The sequence below is a fragment of the Nansenia antarctica genome (genome assembly GCF_963989245.1).
Source record: "Nansenia antarctica genome assembly, chromosome: 1".
In the NCBI taxonomy this organism is placed as follows: Eukaryota; Metazoa; Chordata; class Actinopteri; order Argentiniformes; family Microstomatidae; genus Nansenia; species Nansenia antarctica.
The window spans coordinates 56,172,016-56,192,753 of NC_137674.1; the positions used below are offsets into that span (position 1 = coordinate 56,172,016).

The following is a 20,738-nucleotide window of genomic DNA, read 5'->3' on the forward strand; positions in this document are numbered from 1 at the left end:
TGAAATGTACTGTCCCCTGTCGTGGCCTGCGGCCCACTGTACCTCCACTGCTGCCCGAGGAGTAGCCAGAACATAAGCTTGCCTTGTTGTGGTTGACACAGACGTAGCCATTTAGGGTTAGCCTCTCCATTTGTTTTCTTTGCTAATTGTTATTTTACTTTTGCTTAGATTGTTTTCATTGGTTTTGTCCTGGCGTGTAGTGGTTTAATTTAAGAGTGGCAAGATCCTTATACATATTGGTTATATTCCTTTTCCTTTCATTGTAGTGATTTTTGTGGTGTTTTTGTTGAAGTACTTTGGAGGTTTGCATTATCTTTCTTTATTTGGATTGAAGGCTATTGGATTGTCTAGTTTAGCTGAGAGCTAGTTGATGAACTGTGGGATTGTCTATCACCCCGTGTACCACCTGCTGAGTCACTATCTCCTGTCCTCAGCGGATATTTTGGAGCCACACTGGGCCGTGGGACGTGCCGGACATCCCCAAAGATGACGGGGTGCAGCCGGGAGTTTACCCTGGGCAGTATTCCCCATTGGACTCTGTTGTTTTTAAAGACTCTTTTGCAAGCTTTTACTATTTATTCTAATAAAGACTTATTTTGTAGTGTTCCTGGCCTCGGTTGGCTCCTCAACAGTATCCGCTTAGAAGGTTGGGGTGGTTGACAGGCTTTAGGTCTGCCCCTGCCCCGTTACACACTGCCTACACACTGCTTAGACAACGTTTACTTGGTAAACCCTTGTCATTTGGTAGGAAACCGAAATGCGTCCATAAAGCAGAAGTTGCTTTTTTTTAGGGACCAACTATCACATCTTTTTAGACAGGTAATTTATTTGACAAATTATATTGTTTACAAAAATCACTTTCATAGCATCTTCAACCACACACTCTTAAGGCGTTTATTATGTAGCAATTTATAATTTATGACGTTGTGAAAAGTACTAATGAATACAAAATAATCATAATCTGGTTTTATTTTTAGAAACCGCAGTTTTCGGTATAACCGTAAAACCGTCCAACCCTACTAACCACACATCACCGTGCCTCAGAGGCAGGCTAATGGCCGTCCCTAACCACACATCACCCTGCCTCAGAGGCATGCTAAGGCTGGCATTCCAAGGCCTACTAGATACCACGTCCGAAGGCCTACTAGATCCTCTATCCCAAGGCCTACTAGATCCTCTATCCCAAGGCCGACTAGATCCTCCATCCCAAGGCCGACTAGATCCTCCATCCCAAGGCCTACTAGATCCTCCATCCCAAGGCCTACTAGATCCTCCATCCCAAGGCCTACTAGATCCTCCATCCCAAGGCCTACTAGATCCTCCATCCCAAGGCCTACTAAATCCTCCATCCCAAGGCCTACTAGATCCTCCATCCCAAGGCCTACTAGATCCTCCATCCCAAGGCCTACTAGATCCTCCATCCCAAGGCCTACTAGATCCTCTATCCCAAGGCCTACTAGATCCTCTATCCCAAGGCCTACTAAATCCTCCATCCCAAGGCCTACTAGATCCTCCATCCCAAGGCCTACTAGATCCTCTATCCCAAGGCCTACTAGATCCTCTATCCCAAGGCCTACTAAATCCTCCATCCCAAGGCCTACTAGATCCTCCATCCCAAGGCCTACTAGATCCTCTATCCCAAGGCCTACTAGATCCTCTATCCCAAGGCCTACTAGATACCACATCCCAAGGCCTACTAGATACCACATCCCAAGGCCTACTAGATACCACATCCCAAGGCCTACTAGATACCACATCCCAAGGCCTACTAGATACCACATCCCAAGGCCTACTAGATACCACATCCCAAGGCCTACTAGATACCACACCCCAAGGCCTACTAGATACCACACCCCAAGGCCTACTAGATACCACACCCCAAGGCCTACTAGATACCACACCCCAAGGCCTTGTCCAAATGGCCGCCTTCATCCCAATCTTACCTCATGGTTCATGATCTTTCCGTAGGTCTCCACCAGTGACTCAGCGTAAAACGGTGTCTCCCCGTAGAGCATTTCGTACATGCAGACCCCCAGGGACCACCAGTCACACTCTGGGCCGTACTTCCCCATGCCATCCTCCATGGCCTGCAGGATCTCAGGAGAAATGTAGTCTGGAGTGCCTACAGCTACAGAGGACTGGACCTGCATGAAGAGAGGGGGCAAGGGAGGCCATTTTAGATGTAGTTCACTAGATTGTCTTGTTTTGAGACATAACTGGAGACACCTGAAGACAGGCAGCAGTGTTACGACTGCTAGCAAAACAGAGTCAAGCTGGTTAATTAATCTAGAGTTATTTTTAATCGGAAATGTGTGACATAAGGAATTTCATAGCATATTAAGGTCATCATCACAAACGTTTTCCACATTGGAACCTCAGGTAAAAATTCATTGTCATTCTACCAACTCCTGAGGAAAGAGGCTCAGTGGCAAAAATGCTGAGTGTGATAATTTAAAAAAAACCTGTAAGCGATAAAATAAAACATTAGCATGAGAGAGCAGAAAATGAGCAGGGCCATAAATCTGATTCAATAAAAAGCCGCCGTGTAGCACTTCACTAACTGATGTAGCCACAGTGTGACCCCCCGTTAATTCCTTTACGACTCTGCGCCATGAAAGCCATTACAGACTGTGAGAGCTCTTGTTTCCATCTTTCCACTCACTGACCTTGACACGCTTGGAAGTCGTAATTTACAGCAATGCAACAGTTGTTGAGGGGGGGGGGGTTCCAGAAACTAAGAGGGACATACACTGACTGAACACTTTATTAGGAACACCTGTAGAGTCCAAAATGGTGGAGGTGGTGTAATGTTGTGGGGAATCTTTCTTGGCACACTTTGGTTCTAATCCAGATTCTCAAACGAGATGATTTAAATCAAATGAGGAAGAGAATGATAATAGATGTGTCCCTGTGTGTCAGAAAGAGCTTCGGCTAGACAGTTCTACAGCAACTCACAGTATGGGGACGTCAATTTAATACGTACCCCCTATAAGGAAGGTAATCAAGATGAGGTAGAGGACGTAGAGGTCTGCTCAGACATTTCCTTGTTCATGAGAATGAGTTTAGAGCTGCTGCTGCTGCCCATTTTCCACAGCTACTCACAGTATGTGGATTGGTTAATCTAACAGACAACTCAAGACAAGAGGGAAATCTAGATGATCATTAGATCTGCGCTGGACGACACTTGGGAATGAGCTTGGGAATTTTTGCCCGGACAGCAATACTTGGAGGAACCGCTGACTGTCAGTTCGCCCGTTAAGCCAATTAGAAACAAGGAAGTCGCTAGGCTCAGTGTTCTGTTGCAAACGTCACACCCGAATTCCACAGATCGAATCAGACTTTGTACGTTTTTGTCAGTTTTCTGACGGACCCCCGTGTGTTCGGGGCCTTACAAAGTGACGTCACCCTGTTTGTTTCTCTGACAGCACTGTGAATGGCACAGCCTAGTGTGGAGGCCCATGGTCGTTTTGCTTGGAGACATTTGTGTTTGGCATGTTCGGAATGTTTTAACATAACTTCTTCTTATTGTAGTTTATATGTTGTCTATGTTGTTTTTATTTCTTCTTCATGTAAAGTGCATTTGCATTTGTGTATGAAATGTGTTATATAATATATATATATATATATATATATACATAATAACTTTTTCTCCAACACAAAGCTTAACATTAAAACAGGTAGAGATTTTCAAAGCGCTTTACAATGGCCTCTCATTCACCCATTCACACACACATTCACACACCAATGGCGGCAAGCTACCATGCTCATTGGGAGCATTTTGGGGTTCAGTTAGGCACGTGGGAAGGAGGAGCCGGGGATCGAACCGCCGACCTTACGATCATTAGACGTCGGCTCTACCTCCTGAGCCACAAGCACGCTACCTAATTATGTTACAAATGGAAATACAGATGGAATAGAATAGATGTTTCTGATATTTCTGCCTCATAATGGCTGACTTTCATTGACTTCTCTTTGGTCCTCATGTTGACAGAAACCAATAGCAGACTCCAAAGGCAAACGCAAAGACTAGAATCAATACTAGATTTTAGGGGTGTAACGGATCACCTAACTCACGGATCGGATCGTGTCACGGTTTTTGAGTCACAGATCGGATCATTTTTCGGATCAACACAAAACATAAAAATAAAAATAAAAGGCTTTTTCCTAGAATTCTGTAAAAACACCACTTTTACTGTGTAAAACCCAACAACATTCAAGATGTCAAAACTGGTATATATATATATATATATATATATATATGTGTGTGTGTATATATATACATACATAACATATTCTACACTCAAACATTAGGCTACATATTAAACAGAAACACACATTCAACTTAAATGATGCAGTAGGAGAGAGGGAGGAGGCACCTGGTTGCAGCAGTGAATCACTGGGCTCTTTAAAGCAGACAAATAAACATGTTTTATGCCACTTTTAACTAAATAATGAAGTGAAACCTTACTTTAAACATGGTATGAAAAAATTGGCTACATTATCAGAAGTTGTCAAGCTGCCTTTTTCGTGCCTCCCGTCAACACACCAGGGTGATGTCGCGGCAAATGTGTGGCCATGCTCGTACGACTTTCTCGTTGCACAACGCTTAAACACCGTAACTTTTTTATCGACCACACTTCCAATGACACTGTCCGTCATTGTTATAATTGACAGAGAAGCCAAAGTGCTCCCATACATGGGATTTAAATGACGAGGGAGGCATTGAGTTCTTCTCTGTCGCCAACATTACCAGCACTCGCCATGATACACTTGGGCTGCGTTCGTAAATTTGCTCTGAGAGCGCCGGAGAGCACACTGGGTCCGACGTCATAAAGGGACCAAGTAATTTGATTGGACAGGAGGCGTTCCATGAATGCTGATCAGATTCCAGAGCGAATTTACGAACGCAGCCTTATTGTTCTGGATTATTTTTTTCATTATCAAACTATCATTGCGCTTTAGAGTAAAACAAAGCACGCAACTGTCGCGTCTATCTTTTCATGGCAACTCTACATTGTGATTTACAAGGGATATTAACTAATATTAAGTCATATTATTACTTGGTTACATTTTGCAATTGATCCGCGGTACACATGCGTGCCGAACCGTGGGGGGCGATCCGTACACCCCTACTAGATTTTGACAGCTCTTATGACATAAATGTGACGACACACCTGACGAACGAGAAGCACCTGTCAAGCCAATTCTCCCATAAATTTTGGGCACCCTGAAATGCACGTACTGTAAGCGGGTGTGGTAGAGAACATGACATGAAAGGTGTCAAAACGTGCGACTCGTTGCATATTTTGTTGCTATTGTTTTGTGGAAAGTTCCGGTGAATGGCTTATGAAATATTCAAGTTTTTTGTGGTGAAATCTGGCCCATAGAAATGAATGGTAGACTTCAGAACGTAGAGTGTGGCTGTGGGGTTTTAGAAAATGTCCACACATTTCTAGTGGATAGTGAGTTGGACTGGTGATCAGAAGGTCATGAGTCAACTTTACCTTACCTCAGTGGCGCGTGAGTCTCATTTAGGTGCCCATGTTAACAGGTTAGAGCAGCCACACAGCCTGCGTGAGAGGCGCTCACGTGTGCCTCACACTGACGCCTACTGCTCGCTCGCTAGAGAGTCCGAGTGTCGCCTATTTTCGCCGCGTGCCGCCGACCTGAAATTCGTATACCAGCAACATAGACTACAGTTTCAAAGTCTACATCTGTAAATATGTATATATATCTTTTTTAAATCAACACTTCCGCTATCTGTTTCAGAGCAGCAACCCCACGTAGACTATAATTATATTATGGTAATAAGTTAAAAGAACAGTATGAAGGGCAGTATTTTTCCAGTGATTTCTCCCTCTCTCTCTCTGTGTTTGGTAGTTCGATATTCTCTTGCCACGGCAACATGGTGTCACGTGAAATTACATGTCGTTGGCACGATTGTGAAATATTACAACCAGTAACATTCCAGTGGAAATGCTCATGCTCTGAATGATTTGTCGACTACTCTTTCTCTGGTTCTCTCTCTCTCGCTCACACACACAGACAGACACACCCGGTCTCTTTGCTTCTCTCTGTGTCTCCCTGTCTGTGTGTGCTTGACTGGGTTCTGGTTATAACTGTTTCACTTTTCTTATCGCTCATTAAGGACGGATGACAGCAGAGACTGAACCCAGAACAATTCATAATGAAGTGAAATGAAACATTATATTATTGATGGCCATTATCAAAGGCAAAACTCAATGTACAACAATAGGGCTGGTAGTGGCAGCTCCGTATTAAAGAACGGTAGTAATTTTTTCCCCGGTGATATCTTAATTAAGCTAATGAAAGTGATTAAGAGACAGAGAAGGTGAAAGAGGGGGAAATAGGGACCGCATGAGAAGGAGAAAGAGTTAGAATGCACAATTAACAAAACTGCGGGCTGTACGTCAAATCAGTTTGAGGGAGGTTTTAATGAACCCAAAACTTGACTGTGAAACTCGACTTTCAAAGACAAGGTAGTCGCTTCTATGTATCGTCAGCTTGGTGCGTTCTTCTAGCATCTAATGATTATCTTCCTCTACCCTCCCATCTCTCTCTCTCTCTTTCTCTCTGCGTCTCTCTGTCTGTGTGTGTGTGTGTGTGTGTGTGTGTGTGTGCGGATGCGCAACTGCGTTCTGCTTCGTTTCACTTTTCTAATCGCTCATTAAGGATGGATGACAGCAGACTGAACCCAGAATAATTTATAATGAAGTGAAATGAAACATTATATTATTGATGGCCATTATCAAAGGCAAACTCAATAAACAAAGATGGGGCTCACTGTAGCAGCTCAGCGGTAGACACGCAAAAGCTGTAAGAAAAACATGCGTCCAGTGAGGACGCTGTAAAAAGTCCAGAAAAAGTTCTGCCACGCCCATTCGCCGCTGAGGTAAGGTCGGATGTGGGTTTTAGGTGTTAGCCCTAATTTACTATAGGAGACAGTTCTCAGGAAGGACCACAACAAGCAGGAGATACTGGTGGCCTTCTACCGCTGCGCAGTGGAGAGCATCCTCACCTACTGCATCTGCAACTGGTTCTCCAGCTGCACAGACGCAGAGAGAAATGCGCTACAGAGAGTCGTGAGAACAGCCCAGAAGATCACAGGCGCCCCCCTCCCCTCTCTGGAAGAGCTGTACAACACACGCTGCCTCAGGAAGGCCTCCAAGATCTCCAGAGACCCATCCCACCCTGGGTACGAACACTTTGCCCGGCTGCCCTCGAAAAGGCGGTACAGGACCATGGCCGCAAGGACAAACAGACTGAAGCTCAGCTTCTACCCCAGGGCCATCCAGGCCCTGAACACAGCAAAGACCTAGGTTCTGGGCCCTGGACAGTCTGGACGGATTGATGGCAGCTGCTGGATTGAAAATTCAGGTGTAGTGCTGAGGCACAAATGTGTACATTTCAAGCCTGCAAACTGCGACACTTTAAATGAATGTGCAATAACACTATGTGCAATATGACAACCCTAGTCGTTTTATCTGTACAGTATAGTATAGTGGATAGTGTACATAGCCTTTATTTATGTAAACCAGCTCCTTTCCCTTCTTGTTTTTTTTTCTTTCCTAGCACCAGGGGAGCCACCCTTCCCAAATGTCGTTGTTTGGTACCTGTACTATAGCAATGACAATAAAGACCATTCATTCATTCATTCATTCATTCATTCATTCATTCCTGTACTAAATGCCAGTCACTTTTGATAAAAGTGTCCAAAAAAACCAAACAGTAGAATATCTAACACAGCGTTTCTCAACCTTTTTTCAGTCACGGCACCCTTCAAAAGTCCATAAAATCTCAAGGCACCCCAGTCTTAAAAATATAGCTATTCAAAAACGACACCCCATATAGCGCGAGCACCAGGGTTTCCGTTAACCGGTAATTCCCGGACTTTGTCCGGTAAAAGTTGTTGAAGTCCGACAAATTGAAAACTCGTCGGACATAAATGTCCGGTGAAAATAATTCCCTCTAAGCACAATTTGAATACAATTCGCTAAAGTTCACATTCTGATTCCTTCTATTTTAAAAAAGACGAATATATAGGCTATGTATTTATTTTATTATGATATGATTTGACACCGGCATGATGATGACTCCTAATGTGTAGGCTGCCTATGCGAAACAGCGGTTGTTTCCGGTGTGCGCTATAACTCGTGCACAATCGAGTCGAGGCAGAGAGGAGGATAGCGATGTTTCTCTCTGTGATAGTGTGATTATGCAAGCCTTTTCTGAAAGGGATGAGAACCCGATTGTTTCAGCTTCTCCCAGGGAGAAAGTGGTAGAGTTACCATCCTCCCCGAGTCCTACCATACCATCCGCTGACAGCCTATCTCTGCCTGTAACCGGCGAGCGATTGCGTGTCGCTCAAGTAGCTGATCAGTCATTAAACAAATGTTTTTTACATGCAGCTAGTGAGGAATCTGAAATAGGGGGCAACGTAGTTTATTTCCTTAACGATGGGATATTAATGCGTAAATGGTCTCCTCCTAATGCAAATGGTTGTGAGTGGAATACTGTAAAACAAGTGGTTGTGCCTGTGGGTTATAGACAACAGGTGTTATCTGTAGCACATGAGAGCCAGTGGTCAGGACATTTAGGTATAACTAAAACTTATCAGCTGATATTGAAACATTTCTTTTGGCCCGGACTGAAGGCGGATGTTGCCAAGCACTGCCGCTGTTGCCATACTTGTCAGATGGCGGGTAAGCCTAATCAATCCATTCCACCCGCACCATTGCATCCCATTCCTGCTATAGGGGAGCCATTTGAACGTGTAATAATTGATTGTGTTGGACCTTTGCCTAGGACTAAAAGTGGAAGTCAGTATTTGCTTACTATTATGTGCGCTTCTACTCGTTTTCCCGAAGCTGTTCCGTTGCGTAACATATCAGCCAGCTCAGTGGTGAAAGCTTTAACAACGTTTTTTTCCACATTCGGTCTTCCTCTTGTTATACAATCTGACCAGGGCACTAACTTTCAGTCTAAGCTTTTCAAACAAGCCCTAAGAACGTTAGGGGTACGATGTCACGCCAGAAGCCTACATGCTTGCACTGTTCAATAAAATGTTATACATCTAGACATTGTGGTATTTCTTTATATACGTATCCCAGCCTGCCTATTGTTTCTCAATAAACAGTTATGTTCTCCTCATTGACATACTCCCGAGTCCGATTAAGTATGATTTGACAGGCAGCTAAACGAAATGCCTTCCCAACCAGCGAGACCTGGTTATAGAAATGCCGTTGTTTTATTGATAAAAAAAAGGGTAAAACTGGAAAGAGAAAAAGAAAACTCACATTAATCCCAAACAATTTAACAAACTTCAGTTAACGTAATGTGGAGTCTGTTCATTGATCGATGCTGTCTGTTCAGTTCCCAGTGAGGCGCCCGTTCAGCGCTGGACATAATGGCATAGCGCGCATGCGAATCATGTTATATTATTATATATTATATAGCTCGCATCTAATCGTATCGGATGAGAAATAGACATTAAATGGCATATATAGGCCGCTACACAACAGTAATCACGGCGACAAACAGCTATATTAGCTTTTTTTTTTTTTTTTTTTTTTTTTTTATATTTTAATATGATGACCGGAATATATCACGTTTGTCCGGTAAATCGAAATCTTCCCGGACACGATGTCCGGCGGCAATTTTTTCTAACGGAAACCCTGGCGAGCACACACACACATGTCTGCTAAACATGTCTTAAATGGCAAACAGTAAAGAAATGCCACAATATACCAGGACTTAAGAAACGAGATGCCCAACAAAGGATTTGACAAACACTGTCCCGTTTTGCGCAACAAGTGGAAGAGTCTGAAGCAGCGGAGACAGGGTTGCCAGGTGGGCTTGTTTTTGGTGGATTTTGCTTTTTTTTAGACTGTTTAGCCTCGAAATTTTCAATTCCAACTGGCAACCCTGAGCGGAGAGTCTACAGATAGTATGTTTATATTGCACTGCTGAAGATGCACACCACACTTTGTTAAAATGTATAAACCTTAATTGTACTAGATTTCGTATGTGTTTTTTGCATTGCAGTTGGAAGAGTTCTTTACATCAAACTATATACATGTAAATACTGACGAAATTACGTTTTACGTAGCCTAGCTAGCTAATTTGTTCCAACCAAGTTAATGGAAACGCTCCGCATTTCATGATTCCCATTTCAAAATTCGCTTCACTTTTATGGAAACATCTCCTGCGCCTGGGAAGATGCACACAACCGTCCTATTCTTCTGGCAGGTACTGATGAAACCCGTGGCACTGCCCGTCATAGCAGTCTGTGCAAATACTGACACAGTTCTTCCAACTTAATCCTCCTTTTCAATATACTCTGGCAATATTACGGGCTCGGCTATAGTGTGTGGCTTCTTTGCCGTATCAACAATTTCGGCTATGAGGTAACTAGCCTCCAATGCTTTCTCTGAAACTTTGGCGCACTTCATCATTACCTGTTCTTGACGGCTATGGTGACTTTTCATCTGAACAAAATATTCAGCATCCTTGCTAGCTTGTGATGGATGATTTGTTGTCAGGTGTCTTCTCAGTTTGCTCGGGACCATCGCTTCGTTTGACAGTTTCATGCATTCAAGCTGCTTGTTTGCTTGTTCATTGCTCTCGAAATGTGTGCGGTAAATGAAAAAACAATGCAGGCTACGCAGATACACTGACATTACGCTGAACCCGGTATTGACATTGTGACATGGGAAAGGGGTAGGCTACGCGACATATTTTGATGATGAATTGTATTGTATTGTATTTATTTATATATGTATTTATAGATTTATTCATTCATTCATATAAACGTCACAATATATAATTATCTGACGGCACCTCTGAAGACGCCAGGCGGCGCCCCAGTGTGCCGCGGCACCCCGGTTGAGAAACGCTGATCTAACACACATCCCTGGTCATCCCATGTGATCACTCTTTAACCTTTGCACTACTGATGTTTTCAATGCTACCTTTGCACTACTGTATATTGCACATTGAACATACCTCTGATATACCCTCTTTTATATATCTGCACATTACATACTGTACATATGCTACCTTAACTGTACATAGCTCAATGATACCTCTAAACTACCGTACATGCCTTACTGTATTGTCAAGCATTGTCGTGTTTTTTGTATCATGTTTTTTATTTTATGTCATGTTCTTATATCACTATTTGCACTTCTGGTTAGATGCCAAAACTGCATTTTGTGAATATAACATCTCAACATCTTGAACTGTACTCCTATACACAAAGGTATACTGTTTGGGGACCCTGGACTACTTCGGTTCTTCTTGAACCACTACTGTCGTACCAATATTGAAATAGGTAATGTGTGTGTGTGTGTGTGTGTGTGTGTGTGTGTGTGTGTGTGTGTGTGTGTGTGTGTGTGTGTGTGTGTGTGTGTGTGTGTGACGGTGCGTGCATGGCTCACCGTGCCGTCCTGCATCATCTTCAGACAGGAGCCAAAGTCGGCCAGGCGGATGTGTCCGTTCATGTCCAGCAGCACGTTGTCTGGCTTGATATCTCTGGAGGAGGAGGGGGGGAAGAAGGAAGTACATGAAGCTGACCTTTCATCCCGCATGCACGCACACCAACACCTCCCCTAAACAATGCTCTCCGGGTGGCTCTGGGCTGAACAGCTTGGCATTGTTCACTCTCCCTTCCCCCCCCCTCCCTCCCTCCCTCCCCCTCTCCATTCCTCCCTCCCTCTTTACGCTCTTCCCTGGCGTGGTGTGATGCAGTGGTCTGGGCCACACACACTGTGCCCTCTGTTGTGCCAATGTGGGCTGACACCCTGCTGGGTGCAGCGGGCACTGTGCAAACACGTAAACACAAAGTACACCACAAACCAACAGGCTGCACACACACACACACACACACACACACACACACACACACACACACAGTCCAACAGAAACCAACAGGCCACACAGTACACACAAACATGTCCCATTCACAGCATCACACAAAGCAAACATATTCACACAGAAAACCATTGACACCTTCATTTTTACATTTCTCTGGCATTTCTTTGTTACAGGCAAGACCCACAGAAGGGCATAGAAACACACACAACACAGCAAAAACACTCACACACTTCTCTCTAACACACACAGGCACACAGCAGAAACACAACATAGACAAGCACAAGTGGTAGTTGCCCAGTGAACAGCAGTTAGCCAATCAGGGGTGTGTGAGTGTGAGTGTGAGTGTGAGTGTGAGTGTGAGTGTGTGTGTGTGTGTGTGTGTGTGTTACCTAGCCTGACAATGGGAGGTAGTGTTATGCAAACCTGTCTCTCTGTGTTTAGTTAGACACGAGTTTGAGTACAGCCAGACTATAAACAACACTTCAAGTGTACGTAGAGAAGGGAGGCTTCCCCCCAGTCTTCCCCTCTCCCATTCCGTCTTTCCCCCCCTTGTTTTTTTTCGCTCTATCAATCTATTTCCCACCGACTCTGACTCTCCTCCCCTCGGTGTATCCCTTTCATATCATTTCTCTCTTTCTCTCCCGGCACTTTCCTTCTCTCCATTTGTCAACTCGTCCCTCCTCTCCATGTCTCCTCTCAGTCCCCTTCCTCTCACTCTTTCTTTTTCCTGTTTACTCTCTCTCAGCCTCCCGTTCTATCTCAATTCTCCGGCCCAGTTCCATTCCAGCAGCTAGCCCTTTAATGCTCATATCTATAAAGGTATGAATATGAGACAGCCTGACGGTCTGCTGGGTGATGACATGGTGACGGGCCAGAGTGGACTGAATGCAACCTCACACGGGCTGCCCAGGACAGGACACCGTTTCCCATGGGGCAATGCTGCCAGGAAGAGGCTACGTCCTCACAGGGCTGGGTGGCCATCTGTGTACAGCACCAGTTATGTGGTGGACATACCCTCTCATCAAACACTTTTGTGTGTGTGTGTGTGTATGTGTTTCCAGGCACACGCTCAAATTGATGCACAGCTCGCTCTCTTTGCATGTACATGTACACACACACACCTCTCTCTCACCTGTGGACGTAGAGTTGCTGGTGGATGGAGTGGATGGCCAGTACCATCTCTCTCACACACACACACACACACACACACGAGTGATTCAACAAATCAAGTACAAATCATAATTGCTTTGCACTTGCTTAGTTGAATCAGGTGTGCTGGTGGTGGAACAGAACAAATATGTGGAGCCGTTGGGGGTCCCTGAGGAGATGTTTGAGAACCACTGTATTAACTCTTTGACTGCCAGCCATGTTCAGAGCGGAGAGCTCCACACTGCCAGACTTTTGGGGCATTTTCGCTGAACTTTGAAGACCCACCAAATATTGACTTTTCGGACTACATAAACATTGAACATATCTACCAAAACTGTAGACTCTCTTCTTTCATCAGAAAAAGAACGTTTGTTTCTAGCCTCTTTGAGTGTTTAGAAATCGGCCGTAGAACATAGGGTGGTTTCAGCAAAAACACCTGATTTTGACCAATAAACAGAGAAAACGAGCTTTTTCTGCAGAACTTCTTTTTTCTTTCTTTTTTTTTTTTCTGTATCATCCGACTCTGAACTGTTTGAAGAGTCGCGCGATGGCCGCGATGCTCCGCAATGCTCCGCGCCGCGTTTGGCACATACCCTGATCCGTTTCGCCATTACTACAACCCACAGCAAGCCACTTCCTTCTCCAGGCTTTTATCGAACTACTGCCCCCATCTGGGACCGAAATACATTACACCCAAGTCTGAAATTCACTCGCTAGGTGTAGAACATGTCAATAACGCGATCCCCGAGATTTTTTTTTTTCTTTCTATAAGACGCCAATTGGCGTCTTTGGCAGTCAACGTTACTATTCTATAAGACACCAATTGGCGTCTTTGGCAGTCAATGAGTTAAACTACCAAAAAAAGGTTTAAAATTTGCGCACCTGAATATCTTTCGTTTAAGAAACAAAATCCATAAGTTAAGTTCTATTTTGTATGAAAATAACATTGACATAATGGCTGTCTCAGAGACGCATTTGAACGACACTATAGAAGATACAGCTGTATCTATACAGCTGTATCTTGTCTCTATTCAGACTGGATAGAGACAAGTATGGGGGTGGGACTGCATTCTATGTACAGAACCATATTCCAGCTAAGATTAGGAAAGATCTAGGCATGACTGGGGTGGAAGCCCTATGGGTCCAAGTTCACATTCCACATCTGAAGCCTATACTGACATTACAGACCGCCTAGCTCGAATATTGAATGTCTGCACAATATATGTATTATGTACTATGCTTCACAATGTAACTAAGACTGACAATGAAGTATGTTTTCTTGCTGACATGAATATAGACTGGTTTTCCAATAATTGTACTCTGAAAAGGAAGTTGAGTGATACAGCTATTGTATGCAATCTATCTCAAGTCATAAATGTACCCACAAGAATTAGGATAAATCGTGAAGGATTGATCACGCCAACGTGTACTGATCGCTTTTTTTTTTACTAACAGTGCTGAGAAATGCTCTAAAGCTGTATCAATACCTGTGGGCCTCAGCGATCACAACATTATTGCTTTAGCCAAGAAAACAAAGGTTCAGAAAGCAGGGCCTAAAGTAATTTATAAGAGGATTTATAAAACCTTCTCTGAGAATGATTTTGTTTCTGATGTAAAAAAACATACAGTGGGATATTGTACTTGAGAACAAGTACATGCAGAGTCGGCGTTGAACTCTTTTATGAACTTATTTTCAGCTGTGTGTGAGAAACATGCTCCAATTAAGAAACTCTGTAAGATTGACCAAAGCCTCTTGGTTGGACGAACTGAGAAACCATATAAAACAAAGGGACCTACTGAAAAAGTCTGCTATTAGTTTGAGCAGTTCAACAGATTGGCAAGCTTACCGTTCGCTAAGAAATATAATAACTAAATTAACTAGACATAAGAAAAAACGGTATTATCAATCTAAATTCGAGGAGTGTAATAGAGACAGTAAAAAACTGTGGAGAATACTCAATGTTAGTTATGGGGATAACTAAAAAGCGTAATTTATGTGTTCTTTTATCGAACTGGATGAAGCATTTATCACCAAACCTTGTGACATTGCAAATTATTTTATTAATAATAATGAAAAAAAATCTACTTCCTCAGTAAAGTAAATACAATAAGAGACCAAATGCAGCCTGTGAGCAGTAAGCTGTAACTAACCCTAACCCTATTATGGAAAATCACATCATGTTAGATAAGGATTGTTGTTTTGAATTTGGGCCTATTAAGGACGAGGATATGAAAAAGCTTCTTGTTACAATCAAGTGTGACAAACCTTGTGGGCTGTGTGACTGGGCAGTGGTGAAGCCTTTATGCCATATTTTCAATTGATGTTTAAGTGAGTGTGTCTATCCTAATTTGTGCAAGAGTGCAAAGGTTACTCCTCTTTTGTAAATGACATGCCATATGTATAAAAAAAAACTCTATATAAAAAAAAAAAGATATGGTGATTTATGTGGATGATACAACTATGTATGCATCAGCAAAGAGCACTGAGCAAGTCAATGAGATGCTGCATCAGGACAATGCTGGTTTCTGAATGGGTCATTGAGAACAAGCTGAAGTTGAATGTTGCTAAAACTAAATGTATGGTACTGGGCTCCAAACATGCTCTTAGGTCAGATCATGTGTTGCAAGTAGGGATGGGACGATTATCGTGATTATCGTTAATCGCGATAAAAACACCCGCGATAACTTTATCGTGGAGAATTTTTATTCGTTGAATAATCGTCATAATCGTATGTTATAAATAAATAGTAATATAATTGAGATTTCTCACATGAGCCGCGCGCGAATATCCTCACAGAAATGTGTCTCGCGCGATTGTTCAGCCTGCACGTGACTGTCAAGTCAGCCTTGTCAGTCAGTCACTAGTATGCTAGCCTACACCATGGCTGCATCGGCCCCGTGTCCATTGTATCCTCCGAATAAAAAAGTGAAATCTGATGTGTGGAAGTACTTTGGCTTCACAAGTCAAGAACGCCAGGATGAAGAGCCAACATGCCGAACTTGCCGGAGGAAAGCGTCTGCCCCCAATTTGCATGTGCATCTCCGTGACCGTCACCCTGCGTTGTACTCTGAACTCCAGGTAAAATGAGCCTTGCTTTACTAGTTAGTTAACATAGCAAGTGACTGTGAAATTCATCTGAATGCTCGTTAGCAACATGATGCACTGATAGGGCTTACACACCGGCAGTTCCGAACGCCGGTTCGCGTTCGCGTGCCGAAACCTCCGAACGTTGGCGCTGTCTGACGAATGATACACTGGTATGAACGCGGGCTCATTCGTCAGACAGCGCCAACGTTCGGAGGTTTCGGCACGCGAACGCGAACCGGCGTTCGGAACTGCCGGTGTGAAAGCCCTATGTGTGAACGTACGGATAGCCTGTAGCTATCCTACTGTATACCTGCCCAGCTCACTTCACGAAAGTGTCCTTATCTAGCTCTCAAATGGATTGAAATGAATGGATACGGATAGACTACGGGTGTGTGTGGCCACGGCATCCTATCCAGTCAAAAATTATTTTCAATGTCATAGAATTCGTTAGAATAGTCTCAGTGAAAAACAAATCATACAGTGAATTAACCTTAAGTAGACAGAGCATCTTTGATTACAGCTTGTGCAAAAGTGAACAAAATAATGACAAGGTTGAATAATAGAAGTAATGAATTAAAAGTATATAATAGAAGTAATGAATTAAAAGTATATAATAGAAGTAATGAATTAAAAGCATCTGCTATGATTCACCTTGTCATTATTATATTTTATTATTCACTTTTGCACAAGCTGTAATCAACAGCCTATAGCCTATGAATAACAAATGTAATGATCACTATTCTGCTATGTGTCTGTTATGAATAACTAATGTGATCCTCAACATCCATGCATCATACTGACTTTTTATTTTTTCTTCTAGTCTTCAGCAGCAGCAACCAAACAGACTGTGCAGCCAACACTAAAGGAGACTCTGCAAAAACAGGCTTCATATGCACCAACTTCAAAGAATGCCAAAGATCTCAATGTGGCAGTGGCATACTTCATCTCAAAAGAAATGATGCTATTTCAAATAGTGGAAAAGCCTGGCTTTTTAAAAATTATGAAAACCGCTGCTCCACTATATAAGGTGCCGACACGACAGTTCTTCTCCAGAACAGAGGTTCCGCGATTGTATAATGAGGTGAAAGCTGACGTGACCAAAAGCGTGGCACAGGGCACCTGGTATGCTGCCACCACTGACCTGTGGACGAGCAGTGGAGGCGGGGGTGAACCATACATAAGCTTCACCATACATTATGTATCCCCAGAATGGAAACTAGAATCCAGCTGCTTGGAGACCCTGCTCTTCCCACAAGACCACACTGCTAATAACATCCTTGAGATGGTGGAGAACATGCTACAAGAGTGGGAAATCAAGAAAGAGCAAGTAGTGTGCATCACTACAGATAATGCATCAAATAATGCATCAAAAAGCCTTTGAGAAGTTCCCTGACCTGTGGCTTGGGTGCTTCGGCCACAATCTAAACCTCGCCATCACAAAGATCCTGAAGCACAAGCGCGTAGATGCTGCTGTCCGAGCCTGCCGCCACCTTGTCCAGGGGTTCTCCAGGAGCTGGAAGAGGAAGAGAGAGTTGAAGGCTAAGCAAACAGCTCTGGAGCTCCCACAGAAGTCGATGATACATGACGTGGTTACTCGGTGGGGATCAACATATCAGATGTTGGAACGGTTCCTCAGCCAACAACAGGCAATCAGTGCCACACTGGCGGCAGAAAGAGGGGTATGGCACCTGATGCCAAAGGACTCCGACATCACTGTTATTGAACAAGTGTGTGAGCTCCTTGGCCCTCTCAGCCAGTTCACCGACGCACTTGCCTCAGACCAGGGTCACACTCTCTGCTGTCAAACCGGTCCTGGTGCACGTCAAAACAGAGATCCTCAAGCAGAACGATGAAGACCCGGCACTGGTCCAAGAGATGAAGAGGATGATGAGGGAGGACCTTGACTCAAGATATTCGATAAAAGCAGAGAGAATTATGGATGGAGCGTCTTTCATTGATCCTCGCTTTAAAGAAAAATTCTCTGAAGATCTTGAAGGCACAACAGACAACTGTGTACAGGAGGCCCTGCAACTGGCACCTGTAAGAGTGAGACAGGAGGAGGAAGGTCAATCTCAACCTACAGAGCCCGTCGCCACCCCCCCTACCAAAGCAACAATAAGGGCCTGGCTGGGTTGCTGAAGAAGATCACTGCAACCAGGCAGCAGAGATCTGAAGATGAACACAGAACCACAGAACAACAGGTGAGATGAAATGATGATGACATCTATATTATTTATTTATCCCTGCGGAGAGGGGGAGGAGTTACTTTGTCAACTGCATGATATGCAACTGATTTTTTTTATTTATTCTCACGATAATATCGTGGATCGCGATTATTTTGCCCACGATAATCGTGACATGACATTTTCTAATCGTCCCACCCCTAGTTGCAAGGTGCTGATATTGAGCAGGTTGAAGAAGCCAAGTTGTTGGGTGTCACTGTTGATGGAACATTATCATGGTCAACTCATATCAATAATATAGTGACAAAAATGAGTAGAGGAATCCCAACATCAGAAGATGTGCTCGTTTTATGACGGATACAACAATCATATTACTTATAAAGTCTGTAGTCTTGTCACATCTTGACTACTGCCGACAATCTGGTCTAGTGCATCAAAACATAAACTAGCTAAACTCCAGATCACTCAAAGCAGAGCTGCACGCCTCGCACTTCGATGCTCAATCAGAAGTAATGTGAATGTAATGCATACAAGGCTGTCATGGATGATGGTAGATGAAAGACTGGCATGTAGCATTATTCTATAGTTTACATAAACCCTGTAGCCTGTTTTTACAGTTACTCCCCACCAATGATAGACATACCTATGATACCAGACAGGCCTCAAGCTGTCGTTTCACCCTACCAAGGCTTAGAACAAATGCACTACAGATTTATTTTTTATATAGAGCTGTGGTATACTGGAATAGACTCCCCCAATATCTGACCCTTATTGGAAATAAATCCAGCTTCAAAAAGAAGCTGAAAGAAGCTGTCGTCCGGAAAGATAATACTGTCGTTTTGGTGTGAGCTCTGTCTATTTGGATGCAGATATAGTGGTTGAAGCAAATGCAGCTCTCAAATGTGCTGCTACAGTACTTAAAATACTTATTGCATTTTATTTAATTCTGTTATCTTCTATTTTTTAGGGTTAGGGTTAAATTTATTAAATTTTTCTTAGTTTTAATAAGTGAATGCTGTTAATTAATTATTCCTTTGTTATTCCTTTTTGTTATGTTTGATTGTCTGTCTTTCATGTGGACCCCAGGAAGAATTGTCTTCACTATGGTGATGACTAATGGGGATCCGTTCAAATAAACAAATCTCACACACACACACACACACACACTCTCTCTCTCTCTCACCTGTGGACGTAGTTGCTGGTGGATGGAGTGGATGGCCAGTACCATCTCTCTCTCACAGACATAGACACACATAGGGCTTTCACACCGGCAAAGAACCGTGCCGGTTCGCGTTCGCGAACCAAGTCTGGAACCGGCCGGCGCGTTCAGACCGAAGCACAATTGGTTCGGAACCTGAAAAGTTGGTTCGCAGCGGGCACCAAAAAATAGTGGTTCTCAAGCGCGAACCAAAACGTAGAACAGTCACGTCTCAGTGGGTGTGTCATATTCTAGGCTGCAGAGACCAGCAAGGAGGAAGTAGACAAAATGTAATCTAATCTAAATCTAATCATTAGTGATCAAAAACAATATCAAAAGTGTCATTATTCTCTCTATCTTCCTCACATGCTCAGCAAACACACACACGCACACGCGCGCGGACATGCGCGAACGCGAATTTCGTAAGCCATTTCTATTCCAGTAATGGAGCAGCTGATTAGTAAAAGAACGCATATAGAAAGTGTCTTTTGTTTTGTTTCACAGAAAATTGTGTTTATTTCAGATACTGTAGTAGTGGAAGATATTATCCTCTTTTCCAGTGAAGTAGCTGCCATCTAGTTGTGAATTGTTTTGTTTATCCCGCCCCTTCATCACCCAGCGTTGATGACGCGGATGGTTCAGGTTACACTGGTATGAACGCGGGCTCGTTCGCCAGACAGCACCAAGGTTCAGAGGTTTCCGAACGCGAACGCGAACCGGCACGGTTCTTTGCCGGTGTGAAAGCCCTAACAGACACCCCCCTCCCCCTCTCTCTCACCTGTGGACTAGTGTTGCTGGTGGATGGAGTGGATGTCCAGTACCATCACAAACACACACACACACACAAACACATACACCTTTCTCTCTCTCACCTGTGGACGTAGTGTTGCTGGTGGATGGAGTGGATGGCCAGCACCATCTCGGCCACGTAGAACTTGGACATGTCCTCTGGGAGGCGGTCCTCAAACTTACTGAGCAGGGTCAGGAGGTCACCACCCACGTAGTAGTCCATCACTAAGTACTGTGAGGGGGGGGGACAGGGAAAGGGCAGGCATAGGAATCAGACCAGGTCCCTCTTCAAAAAAAGACATTTCATATCAATGAGACTCACCTGGATGAATAAAGGTTGGACACAAAACATGTGGAGAGTGCGGTGTGTGTATTAAACATGTAGAGTAGTACATTGCAGTACATTGTAGCACACTGTTTTGTGTTGTTGTGTCTG

General features: G+C 43.7%; 1 protein-coding gene across 1 annotated transcript in view; it reads right to left on the reverse strand.

Moving 5' to 3' along the window:
* The window catches only part of cdc42bpb (CDC42 binding protein kinase beta (DMPK-like)), a 117,589-nt gene that overhangs the window by 50,212 nt on the left and 46,639 nt on the right, over positions 1–20,738 (reverse strand). The window contains exons 5-7 of the mRNA XM_080545671.1: positions 20,386–20,534; positions 11,460–11,553; positions 1,944–2,144 (exon numbers count right to left, since the gene is read on the reverse strand). Of these exons, the coding sequence (XP_080401797.1) occupies positions 1,944–2,144; positions 11,460–11,553; positions 20,386–20,534 (444 nt within the window). The remainder of the gene's footprint in view (positions 1–1,943; positions 2,145–11,459; positions 11,554–20,385; positions 20,535–20,738) is intronic.